The sequence below is a fragment of the Athene noctua genome, chromosome 3 (assembly GCF_965140245.1).
Source record: "Athene noctua chromosome 3, bAthNoc1.hap1.1, whole genome shotgun sequence".
NCBI lineage: Eukaryota > Metazoa > Chordata > Aves > Strigiformes > Strigidae > Athene > Athene noctua.
Genome location: NC_134039.1, coordinates 28,963,723 through 28,989,688, shown reverse-complemented (window position 1 = coordinate 28,989,688; position 25,966 = coordinate 28,963,723). Strand labels below are relative to the sequence as shown.

Below are 25,966 nucleotides of genomic sequence, written 5' to 3'. Positions count from 1 at the left end.
GATCTGCTGTGTCTCGGGTGCCCCCCGCCCCGCCACCTCTCTTTCGGGGGCGTGTGTGCCGCCGCACGGTTACATTATTGCCCAGGGAGTTCCCTCTCCCCTCCCTCCACGCCCTGCTAACTGGGCTTCTCGGAGGTGGGCTTGCGTTATTCGCGCTCTTTCTCCCTGGACCGTGCTCTCTCCCCTTCCTCTGCTGCGTCTTCCCCCGTTCCCCCCCCTCGCGTTTAAGTGTCCGTCCTTTAGAAGTAACGGGCAGGGGGAAATAGGACCGTTTGGCAGCTGTCAGGGCTGCAGCCTGAGTCACAGGCTGACAATCCTCCTGCAGACATTGCAATGGGCTTGGCTTCCGCCCTCGGATCTCCACTTCCTCGTTCGGTTTGGTCTGTGCAGCGAAGCCAGAAGAGAGGGAGGAGGGAGCGACGGGGCAAGATGAAGCTTGCATTAAAAACTCTTGCAGATAGCTTGTGTTTCAGGCATCACCTCCAACCAAGTAGGAAAAGTTATCCGGCTTTTAGTGATATCGGTACCAACCTGTTTCCAGTGGGTGTGGAAAGGAACAAGTTTCATAGCCTGCGAGGGTGATGTGTACCCAGTGGGTTTAATAAGGATTGCTCCTAAATTTGCCTAACACAGGGCGAGATGAATTTTAAAACAGTAGGATGCTTCTGGTAATAAACTGGAATTTTTCAGAAGTAAACTGCATTGGTTGGGAAGCTCTTCATGCAGTGGCTGTTGAATTACTTTTTTTTTTCTTTTCTTTACGGTTCCTTTCCTTCCTCCTTTTTTTTTTTTTTTTTTCCTCTTGAAACACTGTGCTCTTCATCTTTTTTCTCCCATAGGCTGTTCTTCCATATCCTATGTCTGTCATGGTGTCCTGAGCTGCACTCTATCCGAGCAGACTAAGAAGCTAAGCTTTTTTCTAAGTGAGCAGGTCTGTCCTAAACAGAGTAATTTCTTAGGTAATGCATAAGAAATTTATGCTTCAAACTTGAGCTATTGTAGTAATTGGACTTTGGCCCTCAGACTATGATTTCTGTGCTTCTGCCCTACCTTATAAAGAAATATAAATTAATTTGCATGGAGGCTGTTGAACCATGGCTCGAAAGATTAAATTACACATCCTTAACTCTCGTATACATCTCCTGTCCGTAAGGCTAGATATGGTAAAGTTTTAACTCCAGAGTAACAGCGCTCTAATCAGTTACTGCTTGTGTAAAGATGCTTTTGAAATTAGTCACTAGGTAACAGTGTGACTTAAGTTCACTTATCCATGGCATTCCAGTAAAAATGGCAAATCGTGGTGCAGATATGTATTGACTCATAGATGCACTGTCTGCAACTGTAGTGCTCTCTCCCAAAGTTTAAATGAGATAAGCACTTATTTTTATTAACTAGAAAGTTGTAGTGAGGGGGAAGCAATTGATAAACCTAAGTGGAGTTGCCTTTAGCACAAAAGAGTTTTGAAGTGGTTAATCACAATTGCCGAAACGTATAAACACAAGATTGTGCTGCTGATCTGACCTTGTAAAAATAACTAGAGTGAGATCATGCAGCAGTTCTGTGAAGCTCCATGTCAGGTGGAAATGTTTAAATTGATGTGTTCTCCTTCTTGATAGTTTTGTTTGTTGCACTTAGTCATAGTGTTTGCACTGTCTTTCTGGAGGTAGACGGGCAAAATTTTCACTAAGGTAGCTGCAGAATCGCTAGTAGTGAATAGAAACAGGGGTCTGAACTTCTCATATTTACTGATGCAGAACCTCAAAGTGAGTATGACCAGCTCTTTTTGTAATAATGGTATCCTCTCTTGGATGCTTGACTTGTAGAGCCAAGATCTGATTTTCAGAGTTCTCTGGAGAAGAAACTTTGACTTCAAAGTTTGCTCTGCTGGGTAACATTTGGCTATTTCTTTGTAAACAGGAAGACTAATTAGGTTCTGTCTGTCCCAGAAGAATGGTTGTAGAAACTTTTATTGGACTTTGTTTGCATAGATTGTTAGAATATTTCTACCATGGTTCTGGGATTATTTTTTTTCTTTCATGTTGCCAAGGTGATATCTTCAGGTGAAGAGAAAATGAATAAGCTTTTTTTTCATTATTTCCTCTACTTGGATTTTGATATGCTTCAAAATGTTTTAAGACAAATAGGTTGTGAGAGATGCACCATAATATTTTAAGTGAATTGGTAGTGAATGAGAAATAATAATATTAATAAATTACTTGTCCAGTGAAGTTGTAGGAAGAATTTCTCCCTTAGGAGGCTGAAATAACCTGTGTTGTCCAGCACATTATTTTGGCATTATGAAAAATGTTGGAGAGTGTTCAAACTGTGTGGTGGGTGGTAGCTCTAATACTCATCTTTGAGCTGAAAACTGCAGTGGAGTCAGATGCCACAGGTGCTTAAGTCTCTTTGCAACAGTACTTGACACTGCAGATATTTCTACTACAAATGTGGAGACTACATTTACCACTGCAACAAACTATCTTGAAAATGTGAACCACTGATATCTTGGTAAGTCTTTAAAAATAATGCACTAAATGTTTATAATAACTAATAATTCACAGGCTAGCCCTCTGTCAGACTATTCACATGCAGGTACGAGGGAGTGTATGTATATCAGCATAGCTACTAACTACATGAAAATATACTTTGCTTGTACTGGGAGATTACAATAGTCCGTCTGTATCCAAAAAATCAGGTTTTGTTCTGTTAATCTCCAGGGTATTGTGATTTCTGGTCTCATTCTCCTGCATCTTCTGCATCTGCCCCCATCCGTAGGCACATGTCTTGTCCAGATTTATGTCACTTATGAATTTGTGTGACTGTAGTAGGGTGAGATGATAATTGGACCCCCTGGAGATACAGGAACCCATCTAGTTAATGCAAGGTTTACAGAAAGGGGAAGTCAAAAGTTAAGCTTGTCTTATCCCCCACCCGTGTGTAGTACATCTGTTTTCTTGTGTGGTAACTTCAGGTTATTGGGTAATGTGCTGAAGCTAACTGATGACTAAAGAGCATTTTAGAGGCTCAGAGTTAGTGTGCACACCTACTAAAAGGTGTCCCAAACTTTAATCCTGAGTGTTTAATTTAGTACATTGTTGTTTGTTTGACTCAATAATGTACTTGGTGCCCTCTAACATCCATTTTTGTCTTTGATTTCTCATATAAATATCTTATTAGTCTTTGTTTTCTTAATTTATAATTGAGGCACAGCTGTTTGCATGTTAAGTGGAGAAATTTTGTGCCTGACTTTGTCTTCTGTGGGTTGGAACAAAGCTATAATAGCGAAGGTTTGCCTACAGCAGCATTGTTTTTGCTGGCTATTGCTCTAGCTTAGTGGTGGCTTGGTGACCTTGTACCTTAAATTTCTTTTAAGTGTAAGCATATTGTGGTTCTAATTGAGTTTCCTAGTGTAGAAAGAGATGGAAACTAGCAACCTGATTTAAATAGAGTATGATGAGACAAAAGCACAAATGCAACTTCTGCCCTGGAAGCTAATGCAAATGGGTGTTGTCCAACTAAATTAAATGCATCAGTTTACAAGTTCATCTTAATTATGATTTATCCGCTTCACTTTTTTCTTTAGCTGCTGTGAGAACTTGTTCCGAGTACTTGAAGTAATAATCTCAACACTGATTCGTCTTGCAATCCTAGGCTGCTGTAGTGACTTAACATCTTCTGACCCCATTCCAACCCAGTCATGTTCAGCATAATGGACTAGTCCTTATTTTCAGTTAATGGCCCTTTGGCCATTCAGCACAATATGTTGCCTTTCTGAGCATCTTAAAAAGTCTAAAGACATTGTAGTGTCTATAATTTTCCAGGGATGGAACTGTGATTGATTTCATTGTACAGTACTTTTGGAGCTAGTACTGCTAAGTCATGTCCTTTTTAAACATAGCAAAGTGGAAACTGTAAAAATGATCTAGCATACTTGTCTACTGCAAGTTATTTGTTATAGAAGTATTACAAATGTATTGCTGTTGGATACAGAGAAGTATAATGAAATATAACTCAGCATACTATGGTTTGACTTCATGACCTCTATGAAATTTATGCCTATGTTTTGTACACAGAGTTTGGACTCCGCTTGTCTTCATGACTAGAAATTTAAATTTCTCCTAATGCATGTATGCTGACTCTACTGAGTGTAGTAAATAAAAACCACATGGATGAGTGATTTCAGTGAACTTGGGATAATAATTAATATATATCTCCTTAACTGATGAATACTTCTATTCATCAAGAACTACCATTTTAATGAGTCTTGGCAGGAGATCCATTGTGATATATGCCTCAGTGCAGAACCAGAGTTCTGATTTGAATGAAAGCAAAGTAGGTGCTTAGACTTGTAAGAAAAGAGGTTTAGAGAAATTTTACGGCTGGACTTTGACAGTCCTGTGCAGTCAGATTTTTTTTCCTGCTTAAAATCTGAGATTTAAAGCATGCTCTTGTAATAGTTTACTTACCTTTTTATTGTTTGTAGTGATGAGAGTACATTCATCTGAGTGTTTCTTTTAAGGTCAAGACTTCACTGGTTCACTTGAATTTAGGCTCTTTTAATCAACCTTGTAGGTGCAATAGATTTCAATTTGGTTGAAGTTGGTTGTGGCTAACAATCCAGCTAGTTTTACTGACATAGAGTTGATTTAAGTGTTTAGGGAACAAAAAATGGAAACCTACAGTGAAATTTCAGTAAAAAATTAATTGCAGTTACTTCTGTCTTTTTTTCTCTAAATGTGACTGACTTAAAACAGCTGTTGTATCAGTTTGTAGGTAAATTTGTAGTCAGTAAGCTCTTTTTGGCAGGAACATTGTAGATTTGCTTACCATTACTGCAAGAGATTCCCAGTCTTGCTGTGCTCAGAATTGATGAAATAAATGAATACAAATTAATTTTCATTGATAGTTTTTAAAAAAAATGGTAGATTATTTTCAGATTTAGGCATATTTTAACAAATGTAATATTCTTAAATGTAAGAACTTGGCAACAAATATTGAATGTAAATCTGAAGTTGAACCAATGAACTGGAGGAGAAGGTTCCTGACTAAGCACTTGGAACTAGTTGGTTGATGAAATTAATTGACTTTTGACATTTTTTTTGACGTAGGTGAAGAAAAATACTCCCTGGCTTCTGTTTTGGCCATGTCATAGTTTAAAATGTAGAGGAAAATATTGACATTATTCTTTGTTCTTTTTTCTTCCTTTTTTTTTGGGTGATTGGGGAGGTGGATAGCTCTAGGTTTTGTACTTAATGCAACAGATCTGAAGAGGTGGATTTGAGATGAAGGTATCCAGAAACAGGCAGTTTAATTAATATTAATTCAAATTGCTGATTGCAAGTAAGTATCTAGAACAACAATCTTAGTTACTTGTAAATGCATCTGAAATAGTTCAAGAAATAATTATTTTGTATTAATGGAATTTTATTTTTTTTTATCAGAATACCACTAAATATGTTTTATTCTTCATAGGTGTTGTTCAGATGTCTTTGTTTCTGCTGTTTAGAGATAGAAATGTTTTTAGCTCTTTTTCACGTTAAGTAAAATGTATTCAAACTTTACAGAATTGTTTAAAGAAATGGATATGGGAGTATGGATACAAGTATGTGGTAGACTATTTACAATAATTAAGTAACTGGATACTTGAAACTGTCTTGTTTCCAATGGACATGTCTGCTTACTGACAAAGGGTATTTTCTTTCTTAGAGGAGCATAAGTACATAATAAGGTTTCTCCACAGGCACAAAAACTCTAAACTGTGGTTTAAGATTTGTGACTTAAATCAGTTCACTTAGCTTTTATCATGTGTGTTGTACTGCAGTATGAATGTCTATAGCAGATACTAAATAAAGTCTTTGACCTTTTGTTATGCAGTAAATTATTCTGAGTTGTTTTGATGGCCTTTCCCAAGTCAAAGTTTTGTGTGGATGAACTTGAGCTTGCAGTTTAATACAGGATATGATGGGAGATGTAAAATGAGAACACACGAATGTGATGAGGAAGATATATTAGTCATAATTTTTCTTTAAAGAAGGAATTGACAGTTTATTAGACTAACTACTAAGAATTATCTGCATGTTGTATATGGCAGTGCTATGCAGCCACGTGCAGGGTCAGTTCATGTTCTTCCTCCACATAGTGGGAGTTAATCTTTTTGCACAGCAAGTTTTAAGAGTTTTTCTAAGGGGCAGAACTATATAGGTAGATTTTAGTTCTTTAATGCTCTAAAAACTTAATGTAGATTTCAGTGATAAATACTACTGTGCTGTATTATACCAATTCTGTTGGGATAAAGTGCAACTGCAGTAATGGCTCAGCTCTTGCTCATGTAGATAAGGAGAATAATATCATAGAATCACAGATCGGTTTGTGTTGGAACCTTAAAGTTCCAACCCCCTGCCATGGGCAGGGACACCTTCCACTAGACCAGGTTGCTCAAAGCCCTGTCCAACTTGGTCTTGAATCCTTCCAGGGAGGGGGCAGCCACAACTTCTCTGGGCAACCTGTGCCAGGGCCTCACCACCACAGCACTGTAGTGTATATGGTTGTGGAGAATGTTGAGAATGTTGTTAACTATGGTGGAAACATGTGCAATAGTTCTGCTACTCTGTGGTCAGTGTTTCCTTATGTTATTTTTTTTATCCTGTTATGCCAGAAAGAAACTCTGTTGGAAACTTCCAAATTGCCTTCTCTTATTGGGATTGTGGAATGTCATAGTATGTCACTCTCTTGTCAGAAGGGGATAATTTTCTTTTTTTCCAGAAAAATATTTTCCTGTAATGCCAGAATGGAGAAAATTTGATGTGCCATATAGCTATGATTAACAGTTCAGACTAGGCTCCTACTTCAAGTGCCCTTGCTTTTACTTGTTTCAGGTTGAAAGATGAGTCCTTTCTTTTCCTTTAATACAAAAATCAGGAGATCTGGACAGGAGGGCATGGTTGGGTGAATTCTAAAATAAGAGATGCCTGATGCTGTTCTTTCTCAAAGACTGATACATTTGACATTTTGGGGAGAAAGCACAGATCAGGAAAGGAACAAGCTAACCAGAAAGCTAGCATGAGGCTGAGATGTAGAGACCAGGTAAGTGTTCCCTGTGTGCTCTGATGCACCAGGGGCTTTCTCTAGAACATTGGTTATAATAGATAGCTAAGTAAGGAACCGTGAAGCTGTGCAAGACCTTGGATGCAATAGGAATGTTGCAATCGGAATGTTTCAAAGTTTTTCAAGCCATCCTGAACTTGATATTTATGCTCTGTGAGGTTGTTTTCAACCTGGCCTGCTTATACATCCTGGAGCTTAAGGCTATGTAGCTTTTCCTTCAGTGTAGGAGTTGCTGTTGTTCTCATGTCCAAAAAGAGTCACTCTCCTCCTGTCCCCACCTCTAAGATCACCTTCATGAACTGAGGTAGGTCCTCTTAATGAATCTGTATGTATACCTAGAAGAGTTGAGAATCAAACTTGGACCCTGTAAAGGTGGTAGACTTCTCTGCCAGGGTTTTTGCCTACCAGTCCCCATAGCTGCTGTTGATGGTGGAGCAGAACTATTTGAAACAAGAATAAAAATATGAGATATAGCAGAAAGCTGTTAGTACACGGTCATAGTTTGGCACAGTAGGTCGAGCCGTAAATGTCTAGGGAAGCTTGGTTCCATGCTGCAAGGTAAAAATAACCTTTTTTAAAAGGGTTTGCCATACGTATTTGCACTGATTCTTCATTCTTTCCAGTATGAGCTGGAAGAAAATTAGTATTATTGATGTTGAGATCAAAGCAATTTCTCAGTTAACGTAAGCAAGAATAATTGCTCCTGTAAGGTGAATTTATCTTAGCCACATACATGCTAAATATTTGTCTCTAAAAGAGTGAACCAGAACTGTACTTCCCTCTATTTAGGTGTAATTGTTTTATTCCTTGTTCCCTTTTGTGATGAAATAAAACCTGGAGTTGACAGAGATGATAGGGAGTGCTCATGGATACGGAACTGTGTATTGGGAGAGCTACCTTACACTTCAGTGCCCCAGAGAGTTCTTGACAGATATCTTTCTAGCCTTAAATCAGAATATTAGGAAAGGGATGAAGAATAACCCTGAGATAATAAGGACAGGCTGAAACTTTCCAAGCTGCTCTTCTCTCTCTCATGCAATGACTGTAGGGAATTTTGCATACTGGATCAGAACTTTTGCAGTTCATTATGCCTACTGAAAACAAGTCTTCCAGCAAAACAGCTTGAACAGCAGGGATGGGCTGCAGTTCTTTGAACTGCAGCTGTCTCCTTAAGTGGGATTACTTTGCTGAGTGGTCACGAAGAATGTGTTCTCCCCCTGGAATGTTTTCCTTGTGGGCACGCTGTCTCTGGAAGAGGAATTCTCTCCTCTGCTGAGAAGGCATGTACTGTACGAACACTAATGAGAAACAACAGTTGCAGAAAGTGTATTATGCAGGATTGTAAACTTCGAATATTTATTCAAAGTGAATGGGGTTGGGTGACAGCCAGCCTAGCTTTGTCATGCTAAAGACTGGACTTGAAATGAACAGAAGGCTAGTCTCCCCATCCCTAAACCAGTGTTTGGTGTGTTTAAACAATGTGCACAGGCTTTATAGACTGATTAATTTTATTGATGCCATGTACGTGGTAATGTGCCTTTGTGTCTTAATGAACTGAGAAGGTGCAATTAAAGTAGGGGCAAGCATACTTTCCCTAGCATTAACTTAGGGAAGCTATGCCTGGCCATATTTGCCCATAACCTGGTTAATTTCTTTACGGTATGCAGTGTGGTTGCCCAAAATAATTTCTGTGCTTCTATAGCCTGTGGTGAAGCCTGCACTATCCTGTTTTCACTCTTTGGTACCCAAAACTAGCCTCTTCAGGTTGGTGTTAATTTAAGTCTGCATGTGCTGTGCTTTTGTAGCTTCTGTTCTCCTAATCTTGCCATTCATTTGAACCCAGTGGAGAGAAGACTAGTAAGTGGCATGTAAGGACAGTGTCTTTCTTGTATGTGGCTTTGTGGCCTTTCTAATTTTCCATGGAAAATCCCAGCTTTACAGAGCAAACCTTCTGTGTCAGCTGTTACAGTAGAATATGCAAGTGCTGCTTCATACATACCAGGAAGGGGTGCTTGACAGCTGATAAAGAGAGCTGGACACATAGAAACTGAGAAACATTTCTTCCATGTTCATTGTTCTGAGGATGCATGCCAGGTACCTTTAGGCCACCTGATAGATACAGAATACCATTCAACTTTTTTTCTGCCTTGTAGTCTGGTCAGTAGATCACTTTTGTGTAATACAGGTATCATTTATACATTAGATAATTAAATTCCCCCTTGATTCTTGGAGCCCTGTGCATACAGAGAAGGCGCTTTAGTGTTCTACCTTGAGTTTAACTTACAGTAATAAACATGGTAGCTGGCAAGTCTGGGCAGCACTACAGTCAAACTGAATATGCAACAATAATTGCCAGCAATCTGCATTCCAGTTGTGAAATAAATCTTTCAACAATGCATTGTGTGCGTCAGACTGACTAGAGAGGAAAGCAGTGAACTACAGTAAGCCTAATAGCAATCACTGTGAATCCCAAATAAAGCTGAACTAGAAGAAATGAGTCTGTGGCAGCACAGCATTCTGAGCAAAAAGGGTAAGTGTAGCTGAATGCCTTCAGCTTGAGGGGCTATCTGAGAGGGAGTATTAATTGCAAACTCGTGTACTTGCCTGATGTTGTATTCTCTAGTGGGATAACTGAAATTCATGATTCTTGAGTTCAGTCTGAAGCATCAAGCACTGATGTGTCACAATATACTGAACTTGAGAAATGAGCAGATAGAACCAGTATGTCAGTTAAGCCTCCTGCCAGCTCTTCCCCTTCCCTTCCTCTCCTCTTTCCTACTGCGATGCATTTCTTACCCTTAGTGACTCAGACTTTAGTTTTTATATAGGTGTTACTTACAAATTGGAGCAGTTTGTGCTAACAAACTTTGAAGTTTTCTTTCCCATAAACATCCTGGCACATGGAGCTTGGACTGTCAGCCTAGTATGTACTAAACAGATGAGATCTGAACAGTTTATTAGTGAATACAAGGGAATTATAGGGAGGGGTTTTTGGTAGGTTAGTTTTTGTTTTTTAATGGTGTCAGTCTGTGTTGCCAGACTGTAGGCAATCTGGTCACTAAAGTCTGCTTTACTGTGCTTTCTAGCTACACTTAATGCAGCTGTTTCTGTTGATTTGATAAACTGTATTCAGCTGGCTGGGGAAAGTGAAATAGTGGAGTTTGCAAAAATAATGCAAGTATTAGCTGTTCAGTTTGTATGCTTAACAAGGTTCGCCGTTAAATGGATGTTACTGACCAAACTTAGTTTGAACCATTAGCTTCTCTCAAAGTCAGATTATTTTTTAAATCCTGTGTATTAACAATCAAGTTTCTTTACTGAGGACAATTTAGTTGTAAGTGAAAAGGGCCTGTAAGTGACCAGTAGTAGTGTAATTTTCTAGAGTAGAAGTCTTGTCTTGCCTGTAGAAATGCTATATATTACTTTTGCTATGTGAAAGGGCCTTTTGTCTTTTATGCCATTCTCTCACAACATGCTAAAGGTAAGCCAGTTTGGAAAATGACATGAGAATTGTGTTCCTGAAATACTTTTAAAATGTGAACTGTATAAAGAAAGGGAAATTAATTTGTTTTAGTCTAAATGTGTTTGCTATTTATTGTTCATGCTTTTTGTCACCCTGATCTTTAGGGTAGTTCTTCTTGTACTGGTAGTATAAAGGCCACTAGACAAACCATGTGGGGGGATCATTTCATGTGAAATCACAGAAACTTTTTATAGCAGTGCCTTGCTGGTGGATATGAAGCAGAAGAAAACTGGTAATTACCCACATATGTCCCTTTTCATGCAGGCTCAGTCATAGCAAATTTCTGAAACGGTAATCTGAATCAGCAAGTATACAGTACATGTAGCAGGCTATTTTATGTTCTCTATAGCCCAGTATTTCACAAACTCCTCTAATTAATTAAAGTAGGGAAATGGTTTGTGATTAAAGCACTCTATTCCAGTGTAGTAATGCATTTTTACTAATAATGATGCTGAAGCCTAAAATGAACAGTGCAAGGATCCCTACTTTAATGGCAGTTTTGATAACTCAAAACTAGAAGTGCTTTCCTTGCCTAGGTGGTACTCTAATACTTGTTGGTAAGCGTGATGTTTTAACTGTTGCCATTAATGCTCTTCTGAATATATTAATTTTATTTCTACTTCAGGATTACCTCAATAGTTTAGCATAGCCCAAGCTCATCTTATTGAGCAGTAGCTCATTCCCAGAAACAATTCTGTGGCTGATGACAGAATAAACATTGAGGGGTGGGGGGAAATACAAATAGTTCTGGAAAATTGCAAACAGATAATATTCTGTGCTTTTAGCAGTTGCAAAACACTGTAATGGAAAGAAAGGAACCTTATAGCAAAGGCATCTTTTAGACACTTCCAAGCCAGACAAGATGTTTGTTTCCAAGTTTTTGGGAAGCACTTGATGCTTTAAGTAGGGAAAGGAGTGTGTGAAGTGTCTCATCACTCAAGCCTTAAAGCTATGAAATTGTAGGAGGCTAAGACAAACTTATGTCCATATGACTGTATTCAAATGAGCGTTTTGGGTAATTCTGACTAGTTCAAAGGGAATGCATAGCATCTTAACTTAAAGCCAGTGCTTAATTTTTCATCTCAGAAGAATCTGCAGGGAAATATGTATGCAAAGAGTTCTTGAAAATTTTTTTTAAGGTTGGACTACATGTTGTTAATGTCTTGGTCCTATCCTATTCACGACTGTAGAGATCTCTTTGCCTTCATCTGTAACTGAATGGCATCTTTGTAACAATTATGTAGTTAATTAAAGGGCAAAAGAATGTCTTTTGGCACCTGAAATAATGGGCAACAAGCAACGTTTGACTAGCCTGTTCTTCAGACTGCTATGAACCGCAATAAAGGAACAGACTGGGTTAACAGGGAAATGACTGTAGTATTTCATTTTTGGAAACAATACTAGGAAGGAGGCATTTAAACTCAAACCAAGGATGGTCTGTCTGCCTTCCTTCTGTATTCTTTGGTCTTCTTACCTATAGACTGGTGTTCCATCAAAAAGAATACTGTTAATGGTATTCTCACCTGACAGTTGCGTGATAGCCATGTAAACGTAAATGTCCTTGCCCCACAATTATCTACACCCAAAATTCAAACAAATTGCTTCCTAATTTGCTCCTAAAATGGTAATAACTTGCATTTGTTGCGAGTTGCTGTAAGGTTGCAAGAGTTTACTGTGCTTACTTCCTTGACCACGTAAGGGGTTTTTAGAAATGCCCAGTGAAAATCAGCGTAAGCTAGGAATATAAGTTTCAGACCTCATAAGACAGAACTTGCTGAATCTGATTTCTTTAGTACTGTTCTTGTGGAGAAGGCAAATTAATGGTTGGTTTTGTGGTATTGCTAGTTTAGAGGCACTGTGGGTTAGAAGTCAGCCTTGAGAATAGCACTAATACCAAATACCATGTTATCTTAGCATGATCCTCCATTTTTTTTAGTTCTAGTACCTGATGATTCTGTTCTGGAGCATAGGAAAACTAGTTTGAAATGGTGATAGTAAGACTGTTTGCTGCTGCCATGCAATAGGATAATTTTCAAGTCTGTTTAAAGTTTGAGGTACAAACCATCTTGAATCTCCTCACTACTCGGCGTAAGTACTTACTGGCATAAGAAACTTAGTGTTTGGTGAGGTTTTAGAATACCCATGTTAGGCTATTTCTTTTCTTACTGTGAAAGCTGTGGTTTTCAGTCCTGACAATAAAAAGGGATAGATGCTATAGAATGATGCCTTACTGGCTGAAGAATGCAGTCTTGCTGTATGCAAGATAATTCAGGGGTTTCCTCCTGTGGGGAATTTGATGAACTTCTCTCTGTTTTCTTTCCTTCGTTCTCTTCAGAAGAACTAGAACTGGCTGGGGATACCCCTTGAAAGATTTCTTGTGGTCTTATGTATTTCTTATCCAAAAATAATTACCCTTTACCCCAGAATAAATCTCCAAAGTGTATTGAATATTGCATGCATGTACTGTAACAGTAAGGAAGTCAGGAATATGTTTCAGTGTAATGTAGGACAGTTCAGATGGCTGGTTACTTAGGATTCCTGAGGAAATGCTGAAACTGAAATTAGCTGAAGCATACTGCCTCTGTGTCCTGCCTGATTATAGCCAAAAAAGGCAACTGGTTAGATTCTGGGAGTTGCATCAGCAGGAAACTGTGTAATGGAGGGTAGAGCACAGCTGTTGCCTTGCCAAACCTGATACAACTCTGAACACAATTGAATTTTTTTTTTTTTTCCTTTTCCCCTCCTTCCCTCCACTCCCTTTTTTTAACCCTTTGACCACAACTTGCAGGTGATACTCTGCAATGTCATGGAACCTCAATATCTTTTGTTCAATTGTTAGTCTTCTCTATTTCCTGTATACTGTCAGGCTAGCTGTTATAGGATGGTCCTGGAGCTCTCTTGACAGCTCAGGTTTGTCATGGCAGTCTCCTGATTGCTACATCTTATCTCTGCAACAAATCCCTTCATCGTGTACCCACTAAAATACTGGATTTTCAATAAAAATATGGAAAACCGGGGAGGAGGAGTTGCTCTGAGAATTGGCATTAGGGTGATTGTGGTGGAAGTGTCAGTGACCTTGTGGGGAAGGAAGGATGAGGTAAGTGTAGAATAGCAGCTTGGCATATCCTGTAAGGCATAAGACAAACTTTTTAAACTCAAGCTAAAGGAAGCGATTATTTGTAGAGTACATCTATCCATACAGTCTCTGGCACAAAGTTGCATGCCACCTACAGGGATACATTTGTTGAAAGGAATTTCCTCCCTACATGCTTACAAATGACTGGTGTGGGCATCTGTGCCCATCATTATTATCGCTGATGTTTTTCTGGCTTTGTTCACTCCTTGCTAATGCTGGGACTCAACATCTATTGTTGCTCTCATGCAGATTTTGGGAGTTGAGCTGCTTCTGTCCTGTTCTATATACCTTTTTGTCTGCAGTATCTGTAGTCTAGACTTCACCTATTTGATTTGCACACTGGTTTGTAAATACAGGTATGTTCTGTAGAAAAGTTTTTCCTGTAGATATTGACAGCCTTTCATGACATGAAATATATTGGTATTTTCATTTCCTGTTCTTTTGGTGGTAAAGAGCTCTAGCTTCTATGCAAGTTATGAAAAACATATATTGAGGACACTGGTATCTTTGTGAGGAAGGATCCAAGAAGTAATATTCATGGGACTTTGTAAAGAGGCTGCTGTTACATGGTTAATGAGCCTTGACGCATGCAGTCCTTTCTTCTGATTGAAAAGACTTCTGAATGGCACCAATAAAATTGCTGCCTTATAAACTGGAAAAATCCCTGGTGATAGTGTTCTGGTTTTGATGAAACACTAAATCTAGGGTGCCGTTTTCTGAGCATGCTGCCTAAATCTCCCTCTTGTAGGGTTGGTACTCTCTTCTCTACCTGACCACAGCTTTATGGAAGGATCCCAGTAGAGGATTTTTGGCTCTAAAACTTCCTGACCACAGGTTTATTCTGTTACTGACTTGGAGGTATTTTGGTACTGAACATTATCTAGAAAAAAAGATAATAGTGTGCTGGGTGTTTCTACTAAGCTGGTGATGGAAAGTATCTAATGTTGGTCTCGGCTGGCGTCCTCAAATTACTGATGATGTCTTTTAGAAGCAAAGTGTGTCTTATGTATTGTCTAAACTGGTATGTGGCATTTCTAAGAAGTTGTGCTGTTTGACTTGTAGCTTATCAGAACAAGGAGGTAGGAAGTAAGTGTTGATTAAACACTTACGATTGTATTTCTGAGGTAATATCTTTACGAAGTAGAGCAGTGAAGGGCTGATCTTGACCTGAACGTTACTGACATAGTATCTGATGTTATGAGTATTGACATATCTTACGAAGTTTGATGCTTGCTGCTTTAATGTACTTTCTCTTTTCTCCTAAATAATGGCTTCCAAATGCTTAACAGTCAGTGTTTTGTTGTAGTGGGGTTTTTTAACTGCTTGCTAGTTTGGTTTTGTGTGGGGTTTTTTTTGGTTTGGTTTTTTTTTTTTTCATCTTCTTGGCAAGCAAACCTTGACCTTATTGGAAGTTTGACAATTTACCAGTGCTTGCTAACATGAAACTAAAGGAGGGGGAGATATGCTCTGATGACCAGGGCTTCAGAGTACTTAGCATGTGCTTGTCTGTCTCTAGGAATTGCAAGGCAACTTGAAGCTTTAAAAATATCTTCCCCCCCCTTCTTTTCACAGGTCCCCAATTCTAAAGCACAATGTCGCAAAGAGATGCAGATAAGTATCTTTATGTGGACAAAAACATCATTAATAACCCCTTGACTCAGGCTGACTGGGCAGCTAAGAAGCTGGTATGGGTTCCCTCAGAGAAGAATGGGTTTGAGGCAGCTAGCCTGAAGGAAGAAGTAGGAGATGAGGCCATTGTGGAACTGGCAGAGAATGGGAAGAAAGTGAAAGTAAATAAGGATGATATCCAGAAGATGAACCCCCCCAAATTCTCTAAAGTGGAAGATATGGCAGAGCTGACATGCCTGAATGAAGCTTCTGTACTTCACAATTTGAAGGAGAGATACTACTCGGGACTGATCTATGTAAGTAATCTTGTCTGTTGGGGTAAGGCTCCACAATAATTACTGAATTTACTATAACCACTTTGCTTCTAAAATGTGTATGTTAACCTTTCATTGCCCCTATACGCAACTGTCATGTGACAGCTTCTTCCCTCTACTTAAAATTTTTTCACTAAACTATGCCAATCCCCCTCTAGTTAATATTGAAGCTTTCAGGGTATGCTGTGGTAAATCTGTATTTAACATTTTAATGTCTTCATTTGCAGGATGTTTTGAATGCCATTTAATGTTCTTTTATCACTAAGTGAGAGCAATTGAAAACTGGTAAACAGGGAGTCTGATCTGAACTGAACCAAATAACAATAAAAACAGAGTCCTAATATACCTAATATCTGAATTGCACTTTCCCATGTCTGGAGCTTCAGTGGGAAGGAATGAATGTTAATGCCAAGCTTTTTGTATTCTAAAAATTCTGGATCTCAGAGTGTCCTAGAGAAGGCACATGTCTACCTGCATGTGCTTACAGATAGGAAATATTTCCTTTTCTTTCCACCACAAAATGGACAAGAGCAGAGAATCCTGCTTCTTATTGCTGTGGAAGTGACAAAGATAGCATTTATGGGATCAACAGTCATACCCAACAAAGCATGCAGCAATTACTTCACTGAATACCAAAAGCAATAAACAGGGAAAGGTGGGAAGGAGAATTTGGAACCTTGACCTGGTTCTCCAGTTCCTTTCTGATTTTCCTCTTCATGTGGCCTCTGTTTAGCTAGCAGATGTTGGTCATGATAGCCTCTACTTTATTAATACTCTTCAGGCATAGAAGGGATTATTCAACTGACTTGCGGAAAAACTAACTCCACAACTGTTAAGTTGTAAAGTAGGTATGTTTATTCAGCGCCGGGCGCATGGGGGATCGCTCCTCCACAAGCATGCGCACCCCTTGCAGCTCTCGTCCTGCTTATATATTACAAAATAATGCATATTCATAGAATGCTTATACATAAACATAATATTTCCCCGCCTCCCCTCGCTTCTCATGGTAATTAGGTCTCCTCCTCTTGCGTCTGCGCGTTGTGCTCCTTTGGTGGTCGCAAATTCCTGGGAGAGGGTCGTATAGATGAAGTATCTCCTCTTCCTCGCTGATGAACTTTTTACCTTATTCTTCTGCGCAGCCTCAGTTGTTCCCTAACTCCTAGCTAAGCCACAAGGCCAATTAGTGTTAGGATTTGAGGTGATCTATTGCTGTTCTGTACTACTTCAAGGACAATAGGAAGCTTCTGTTTGAGCCAGAAGATAATATCTTAGCAACAGTCAGCCCCTGGTATGTCTTCACGTATAGCCCCCTCATCTTGGCGCAAGCTCTGCACCATCAAACTCAAATTCTTTAAATTCCCTATCTCACAACTCAGCGGTAATGTAAAATTTGGGTGCTGTGACTGGTTAAAACAGGAACTAGTGTTTCTTGGTTTATTTATTCTCAGACTAGCCTCTTCTTACAGAATTAAAATGGGACTGCCTGAGATGGAATCCCAAGGGATGTAGAAATGCAGGATGTTAAATATTTTTAGGCACTATGAAATCATCTTCACAGTAGATTAGAAATCTATTAAATTTATTTAATACATTTTATTTTAAGACATAAACATATATTAATACAGTCCTTGAAGAAAGTCTGTCTAGATTTCCCCTCCCCACACTTTTTGTGCTCCCAAAAGTTGCCTCTCTTGACAAATGGAAAAGACAGTGTAAGTAAAAACTCTCTGCAGTATCTGTCTGTGTTTCAGGTTTTTTTGGAATGCTTACTACTTTGTCATACCCATAGGGATATAGTCTTTTATGTAGTCATCTTATGTGGCAAGCAATAGATGATCTCGTCTGCCCTAACAGGGGCTGGTGGTATCTAAACCACCACATAGCAGGAATTCACCCTAGCTATCCATCTTGAGTAGAAACCTTTGTGAACTGTTGCCTTCTAAGTTAAGCAGCACAACCTAGAAACTCTTGACTCTGTCTAGTGCTGTGACCACTGCTCTTCTGGAGTGGCATGAAAGCATATAGACTTCTGTTCCAGAGATTTATCAGGGAACATATGAAGGATGCAAAGCTGATATAAATTTAGTTTGACTCCCACTGTCTGATGTCAAAATTTTGAGAGCTCATGTGGTTAGAGGTTGATGCAGTTAATTACTCTGTGTAGTCAGTAACTTTACTGACTATTGATCAGAAAGTATTCTCAGAGGGAAGAATCTTGGTATTGAGATGAAATAGGATGTTCAAGATCATGTGTAGCATTTTTAGAACAGGAAGCATTACTAAGTTATGTAATAAGTTTTTGAAAATAATTCAACAGCATCTCAGAGTCTGTTGCACACTATGCATATGCACTGTATCCGCATATATCTTGCAAGATATCATCTGAAACTTCACACATAGTCTGTGGCTCTAATAAATTGAGTTGATGGGATTGTAAGAAGTGTTAAAAAATCCCCATGCCTTCACCCAAGTAAACCTGGCATAGTAATTCTCTGTTAAAGAATCTTAGTCTTGCCAAAACCGTCTTTCTGTGCACTTGTGAAATGGACTGATCTCACCTGTCAGCAGTTCTCAGCAAGTCAGGAGATTAATGGGAAGGCTTAAAATACTTTAATTGGAGTGGCTGTTAGTTGATCATTAATCCTCTTGAAGAAAGAGAATACACGCAATGTATGTCTAGCATAAATGTCTCTGGAAAGATCATAAGCATAATTTAGTTTTGCTTTTGTCGTTTCTCCTTTGCCAGCAGGACTGTGTGTTTTTGTGGCTTTTTTCTTCTTTTTTTTTTTAATTTAAACTTTATTTTTTTGTCTACCCATCCTAAAAAAGGAAGGGGGAAATCTTATGGCTCCTGCAGACAAATTTTAAGCAGGGAATGTCAAACATTTCAAGAACTAAGAGCTTGAGTCTGACACCAATTTGCTGTTTCCATGTGCTGATTGGTTTTGCACTGAGGTGACTAGCTGATAAACTGTCTTTCATATTAACACTTTCTATCCAGAATGCTTTATCAGAAGATAATTTTGCTTACCTGAACTGCATTGTTTTGTATCCAGTGTGAAACTCAAAACTCAACCTTATGTGTTCCAGTTATTTTGCTGAAGTTAACAGTTGCTGGAAAATAAACTTTCTGATGTTGTTGGCTTTGTGCCATGATGCAGACGGTCCTTTCAGCTCTTCATAGCTAGTTTAGTAGTTAGAAAAATAAAGCTAGTTCCAGTTTGGCCCATGTGTCACTTGAAATTGTTAGCGAAAGGTAATGCCAGAATTCTGAGATGGAAATCTGTACTTTGTTTCAGACATTACGAAGCCAGCTATGCTTATAATAGATTAGCCTTTCAATTGGAGCCTTGGGTTCAATTCAGGGATTTATGCATGTAAGTCTTTACTTGTACTTTAATAAGATGAAGATGACTCTTGTCTTCTCTGTGCTAGGGCTGGCAGCTTCTGCTCAGTATATTCAACTTGTTTCTTTTATAAAATTCTGTCAGTGTGCTTGACCAGCAGTTGTTATATAGTGGTTTCATGGGTGCCTATCCGAGCTATGATTAGTTGCCTCTCTTTATTAGACAAAAATATCACCTCACACATCTGTCTGAGATCATTATATTGCAAGGAAACTTCCTTAGGTATTTCTCCTGGCAGCCAGAATGCTGGGAGAAGGTGATAACTTGTTCCTGCATACCTCCTTCATGGCTTCATCACCCTAATTGAAATTAATGTCTTCCGTTTTCTAAACCACTGCTCTCATCTGTAAGACTGCTTTAGCCCAGCTTCAGACCTTTCCACTATTCTTACTTGAAAAGCCACAGTTCTAATTTGTCAGCAAACATGGCCATAAAAAGTCGCACAAATATAGACAAGAAAACTTTACGTTCCTTGTGGAATATTACCACAGTGCTTCCTGCCACTTTTGCTCTCACTTCTTATTCCCCAGAAGCAGCAAACAGGCATTTAGCTTTATTAACATCTTCAAAGGAGAGGTAGGTTTGGTCTGTGGCATGAGTTACAGTTTTGTTGTGAGGGTGAATAGGGACCATATAGGGCATCTTCTTTTGATTACTATGTGCATGTTCCTGCTGCCATGGGATTTTGGGGCAAGATGGTTGCTAATGCAGACAACTGGAACTGGCAGCCTGGAGAGTTTTTCTTTACTTGTTTTCCAGAACTATGATAAAATTAAGCTTTTCTCCTAACAGTTTAGTTGATTCCAATGTTAATTATATCAATGCCACTATAAGGAAAAGGTGTATTACATGTACTGTGGACATACCACTCTTGAGTCCACTCCTTTCTACCTCTTGGTTCTACTTCATCTTCCACTAGCGTAGTCAAAGGTCAGGAAAGCATGACCCAGTCTTTCAGCTGCTATTCTGTGCTAAACAAGTACTGTCTGGCATGATGGAGAGCTAAGGCTGAGGCAAAAGGAACTAGTATTGCCAGGTTGGTTTCTGCAGAGTCCTTAAACTGTTCCTTTCAAGCACTACATCAAACCTAACCTGACTAGAGTGTCTCACTGAAGGTTAGCTTCCTGGAACTTTAGGACTCTTAGTGACAGGGCTTTTATCCAACTTTCATCGTTTCCCACTTTGGAAAGAGATTTAGTATTGTCTGTAAGCTATTAAAATATTCCTCAAGTATTAAATGAAAAATAAAATTTAAAAAAAGTAGGTCTGGAAACATATCCTGACAGTTTATACTGGGGTATGGAAAAGAAACTTTAAATACCTATAAAAATTTTACTTTCTGGGGGACATAGGGTGAAGGTTGTATCTGAAGCTACTGCATATAAGAGTGGGCTAATTACTTAATGGTAATCTAGCATGTAGAAAATTTGGATATAAGACTGTAAATTGTGTAGTAGGTGCTACTTTCACCCTTCTCATCACTGTAGTCTAATTCTTACCTTTAGCTAAAGAGGCTAAATCTGATTAAGTACTCTCTGTCCTCATTGTGGAGAACTCTTTATCACTATGAAGCACTCTTCATTGAGCAAATAGTAGAAGAGATGGTAGCAATGGAAATAAAAAGTGCCAAATTTACTCTCTTCTGGTAGCACTGCAAGCTGCTGTAGAAAGCTACACCTCTCTAGATGTTTCAAACAGCTGCTTCTAAAAATTGATAGGCAATTGGGGTAGCTCTAAACCCCAGGAGAAAGGCTTGGAATGCTATTCTTAAAATATCTAGGAAATACTTAAGAAGTCTCTGTTCCTCCTGATCCCTTTGCAAGTAAAGTGTTTGTTAGGAGGGTTTTTTTTTTTTGTGTTCAGTTCTCAAAGATGAGGTTTTTTCTTTTAAGAAGATTAATATTTTCACTACAAGTATTTTGACAGTTGTATTCCATTAGAGCTGTAGAATTTCAGCCAGTGAAAACCAATTGAGAAATCAAGGTTTGCTGTCACAGATCAATGAATTAACCGTTTGAGATGAATTAGAAATAAACTTTGGCAAATGTTGCTGACTCTTTGAGCATGGAATACTTGAGAACTCCTTTCTATATTGACTAGTTCAGAACTATACTACATTAATGACCTTACAGTTTTGAATCTAGTTCTAGTTATACTTGTTACATTATAAACTATGAAAGTGTTCAGGCTGGAAGGGTCTTTAGGAGGCCATCTAATCCAACTTCCTATTCAGTGCAGGGTCAACACTGAATTCAGCCTAGTCCAGTGTTCTTGAAAACCTCTAGGGATACATTGGTCTTATTTTTCTTTTAGTAACTTGAAGTTTTATTATGTTGTAGTTGATCAGTTCAGCTGGATAAATCCATAGCAAATGTGAGCTAGAACATAATATAATGCATGTTTCTAAGAGCTGAGCACCTACCTTCTGTAATTAAATGAACTGTTAAGAATTCCTATAATGAATACAGGAACTTTGAAAGGAAGAAAAGCCAGTCCTAGTTGACTGTTATAAGCCAGGGAGCAGGCCAGTGTGTTAACAGTGTGACTAATGTGTCAGCTGATGCTCTGTGCATACTTGGAAAAGTTGAGTACTAGTCAAGCTATGATACGACTTTAGCTGTTGCCCAGATTCTAATATTGCTTAGTGGGGAGCATCCCACATGGCATCACTGGAAGATGCATTTTAAAAAATGTCTGCTTAGTTTGTTTTTCCAAGTAATATACTGTTAAAATGTGCAAGTATACAGTATTTTAAATTCCTGTCCTTTATTTCCTGGGGTGTTTTCTTTCCAGACCTACTCAGGCCTGTTCTGTGTGGTAATCAATCCTTACAAGAACCTGCCCATATACTCAGAAGAAATAGTGGAGATGTACAAAGGCAAAAAGAGACATGAGATGCCCCCTCATATCTATGCCATCACAGACACAGCCTACAGGAGTATGATGCAAGGTGAGTGCTGCCTGAGATAATGAATCCTGTTGAAATCACAAATCAAGGTTGCAGTCAAAACGCTGTATGAGACCAAGTCACTGCTGTCAAAAGGTATGGTTTCCTCCTCTGTCCTTGCTTACAGAGGACTGACGCCAATGTGGTACCAGCTTTTGTTGTTCAGGTGAATAGCTTTGTCCTGCTCTAGTGGATTGAAGAACTTTACAAAGAATCTGGTAAGAGCTAAACTTGATGTAAAGAGCAGACTTTGTGAATGCATGGGATTCAGAGAAGCAGGCAGGGACAACTGAGGTGGCAAACTTTCCCTTTCGGGAATGAGCCTATGGAACGACAGCTGTAGGTGGGCAAGTATGCGTATTCGTTGATAGAAGCTTTTAACAAAAGTGTTTAAAAGCCAGTCATACAGTCTGGTTGCGTGCGACAAATTTAGTATAACCTGCATTTTGAAGTGTGAGAGTCAGTGGTAGTTTTACTGATCAGTTGTTGTTGGTTACATTTCTATTCTGTTAAGAATAAAACTTTACTGTCAGGCAATACTGAATACATCTCTTGGCTTTTCCTAGAATAAAAGAAAGCAAGCAGATAGACCTATTTTTTTTTCCTTTATGTATACAAATGAGAAGTAAAGAACCATATATATTACCCGCTGCTTGTCTCTTGAAGACTTCTACATGTGGAGCTCTAGCCTGTGTATACCCCCTTTCTGAGAGGAGATTGTTCACAGAGTCAGGGCTTGTGTTTGGAATACTTGGAGGGTGTTCTGGTATGGAGATGTTTTGTGCTTTTCCTGTTTGTAGCTGGGTTATATGTAGAGGCATGCTTTGTAGGGTTTAAAGGATATAACAGACAGTTTGATTTGGTATGCCTTGTATGAATTGGATTACTCCTTTATTTTCTGATGAGTAGCAATGTTTATCTCTCATAGGTTTTGTCATTAACCTCTCTTTTTATTATATCTGGCCTCTGTTCAAAAAATCATACTTTAAAATCCTAATTGGACTCAGTTTTAGAGTTCTGCTTTTCCCCTGCCCTCACTACCACTTGCACCTCCAAGCATAGGAGGACTACAACAATATGGTTACCCACCAGAGTGGCAAGAGAGCAAGAACAATTCCTTCTGCTTACTTGCATTAGTGACTTTAAACAAATTTTACGTGTGGAGAATGCTGAGAGAGGTTGCTGAAGTGTGGTGCCTTGCAGAGCACAGCACATGGGAGAGCTAACATGATGAATCAATTAAGCTATATTTGTAAAAGCCTTGGGTGGGGAGGGGTGAACCATACAGACATGCTGCAGTGGACTGGTGGCAGCGTACTGAATGTGTTGAAGATGTGGCAGCTCTTGAAGAAATACAGCTATACTACTGATGTGTTACTCTGAAAGGGATGCTATATCCAGAGGAAAGAACCTGTGAACCTGGACCTATACAGGACCTCACTTCCTTCAGACAAAGACTAGATCTGCCATGAAGGACAAGGAGAGATGCACTGCCTACACTATATGTGCCAGCATGGTTGTCCATAAACTTCTTACCACTATTTCACTTCCTTTATTACTTCCTTCTTTCCCTTGCCCACTCATTGTCAGCTCAAATACCAATATATGTTTTTCTTAAACAAGCTATTGACTTAATCCTACCAGAGTTACTGTTACCTAAAAAGAAATCTTTCATATGTAGAATCAGAAACAGTTTCATTGTTATTGTCTTAAGGAGACTGAATAAGTCCTTTTCCTTCTATAGACAACAGTTAAACCATTTGGAACTGCACATGCATGCATCTTGTCCTTCATTCCTTCCAGATACATCAGTATGTGGCAGTGGATATCCAGACAGCTGCAGTGTTGCAATAAGGGACAGGTGACCTTCCCTGGTCTGATGGTGGTTCAGAGCTAGGGATTAATCTACATGAATATTTTCTTTCCTTTTGAAAAGAGAAGGTGTCTGTCAGACCACTGCTTGAGTGATGTGTAAAAATCAGAAATCCCAGACTTGAATTGCTTTGGTGTACAAAGCTGAAGAATGGCAGCCCCACCTCTCTTTTCCTAGCACAGGGAAGTTGCTATGAGTTCTGCTGGAGTGTTTACCTTTCCCACAGTAATTCTAGCTATGCAGTGCTCTCAGCAGTATTGACAGTCTAGGGGTTTATCTAGCTCTTCTTTGCCTGGTTTGAGATACCTTGTCACTGACTTTTTGGAATGCTTGTTGTATGTGAATATCATTCCCAGTTAACTTTTGAAATAGCCTGCTTTGACCTGCTTAACTAGGTGTGGAAAGCTTCTTGTGTGCATGTTGCTTCATGTGTGTGTGTGCTAGGAAGAACCCTTAGAGATCGTTTCAGGGTTATTTACTGCCTTATTTCCTTATTGCAAAGGGTAACAGTCACATTCTGATGTCTGCTACTGGGAGTGAAGGTGAGGACGATGTTGCACTTGTCTCTGGTCCTGGCTAGCCTCTAGGGCAATGGCAAGCAACATTCCTATTCCTCAGTTTTGCTTAGCCGTGGGGGAAGCCTGGTGCAGCAGCTAGTGGTATGGCAGGAATCTGTCCAGAGAATGGAAGATGAAAGGGTCTGGTGCTCCACATGAGCCCGAGGCACTTAGGCTGCCTTCCCTAGGTTGCTTTGAGCCCTGAAGACCCGGAATCCTTTATGGTCTGGAGAAGGATAGCAAGCTGTTGACTCTGACTTGTGTCAGCCTGGGGTGTAGTTATCTCTTAAGCCGCCAAAGTGGAAAAGCTTTGCGTGTTGATTTGGACTTTGATTTTGTTGTTGTTGTTGTTTTCAGTCAATTTACAGTATTCTAATAAACAGGCTATTTAAAGGGGCATTCATCAGGAAAGGAATTGGGAAGGGAGAGGAAGATGAGAGCTCTATTCCAACCTCTGCTAATCCAGAAACTATTTAACCCTTTTTCAGGCATCTGTGCTGATGCACTATGGGTGGACTTGGTCCTCTTTTTGTGTCTATCCTGGTTACTGCATTCACAAGTGTTGTGTGGCATTTGTATATTCCAGGAGGTTAAACTACTTTTTGTTAAATTTCACCCAAAGTACTTCTCTGAAGCAATAACATGAAGAAGAATGTGTTCAAAGTGACTTTTTTTTCACCGTCTTTCTCTGTCCCAGGACATTAAGACTCAGAAATGAGATAAAAATTTTATTTTGCTGTATGGTGCTTGGACAGACTTCCTGTGCTTCAAGAGCAGAACTCTGGAAAAAGTGTAATATTTTTGGTTTTGGAGAAAACAACCATTTGTCTTGATGTTCCTGGGTAATCTGGATGCCAGAAGCCTCAGGTCTGACTGCTTTCAGAAAAATTATTCATGTGGTGCTGATGATTGAAGGACAGTGGCTGCAAGTGGAGTGGTGTCTTGAGCAAACCAATCATTATTCAAATGTAACAGTTGTACACTGAAGAGATACATTCTTCACCTTCAGGGGATCTATTTAGAAAAACGTATTTTAAAGTTTTTAAAGAGCACCTGTTTGTCCATTTGGAACACGTATAGGGAATTTTCTATGTCAAATACTGATAGAAGTTAGAACTTCCATTGGTGTCTGGAGCATGGTGGCTCTTATAATGTTAGTGTCTGAATCTTGTGTAATAGGCTAGATCAGTATGGTTATTCTGGTTTCCAAAGTTCAAACCACTCAACTAAGAGAGCGGTAGGAGAGGGAATAGATGGCACATTGCTAATGAATGTTCTCCATCCCCTTTCTCATCCAGTTTCTCTGCATATTAGTGTAGGGCTCCGAACGGTTCGCTGAACAAAACTCTTAAAATCATCATGCAGTGATTAAACCCTTGTTGACCTTGATGGATTTGTCTGCAAAGAGCCTGTGCAGCCAGCATCTTGCTGGTATTCACCTGTGAGTAGGTAGTCTCTGGGTTTGGTGTGTAAAAT

At 39.2% G+C, this 25,966-nt stretch overlaps 1 protein-coding gene across 2 annotated transcripts in view; it reads left to right on the top strand.

Annotated features, from left to right (window-relative positions):
* The window catches only part of MYH9 (myosin heavy chain 9), a 74,698-nt gene that overhangs the window by 342 nt on the left and 48,390 nt on the right, over positions 1–25,966 (top strand). For both annotated transcript variants that reach the window (XM_074902414.1, XM_074902415.1), the window contains exons 2-3: positions 15,336–15,688; positions 21,907–22,063. In XM_074902414.1, coding sequence (XP_074758515.1) covers positions 15,356–15,688; positions 21,907–22,063 — 490 coding nt within the window. In that variant the 5' untranslated portion in view covers positions 15,336–15,355. The remainder of the gene's footprint in view (positions 1–15,335; positions 15,689–21,906; positions 22,064–25,966) is intronic.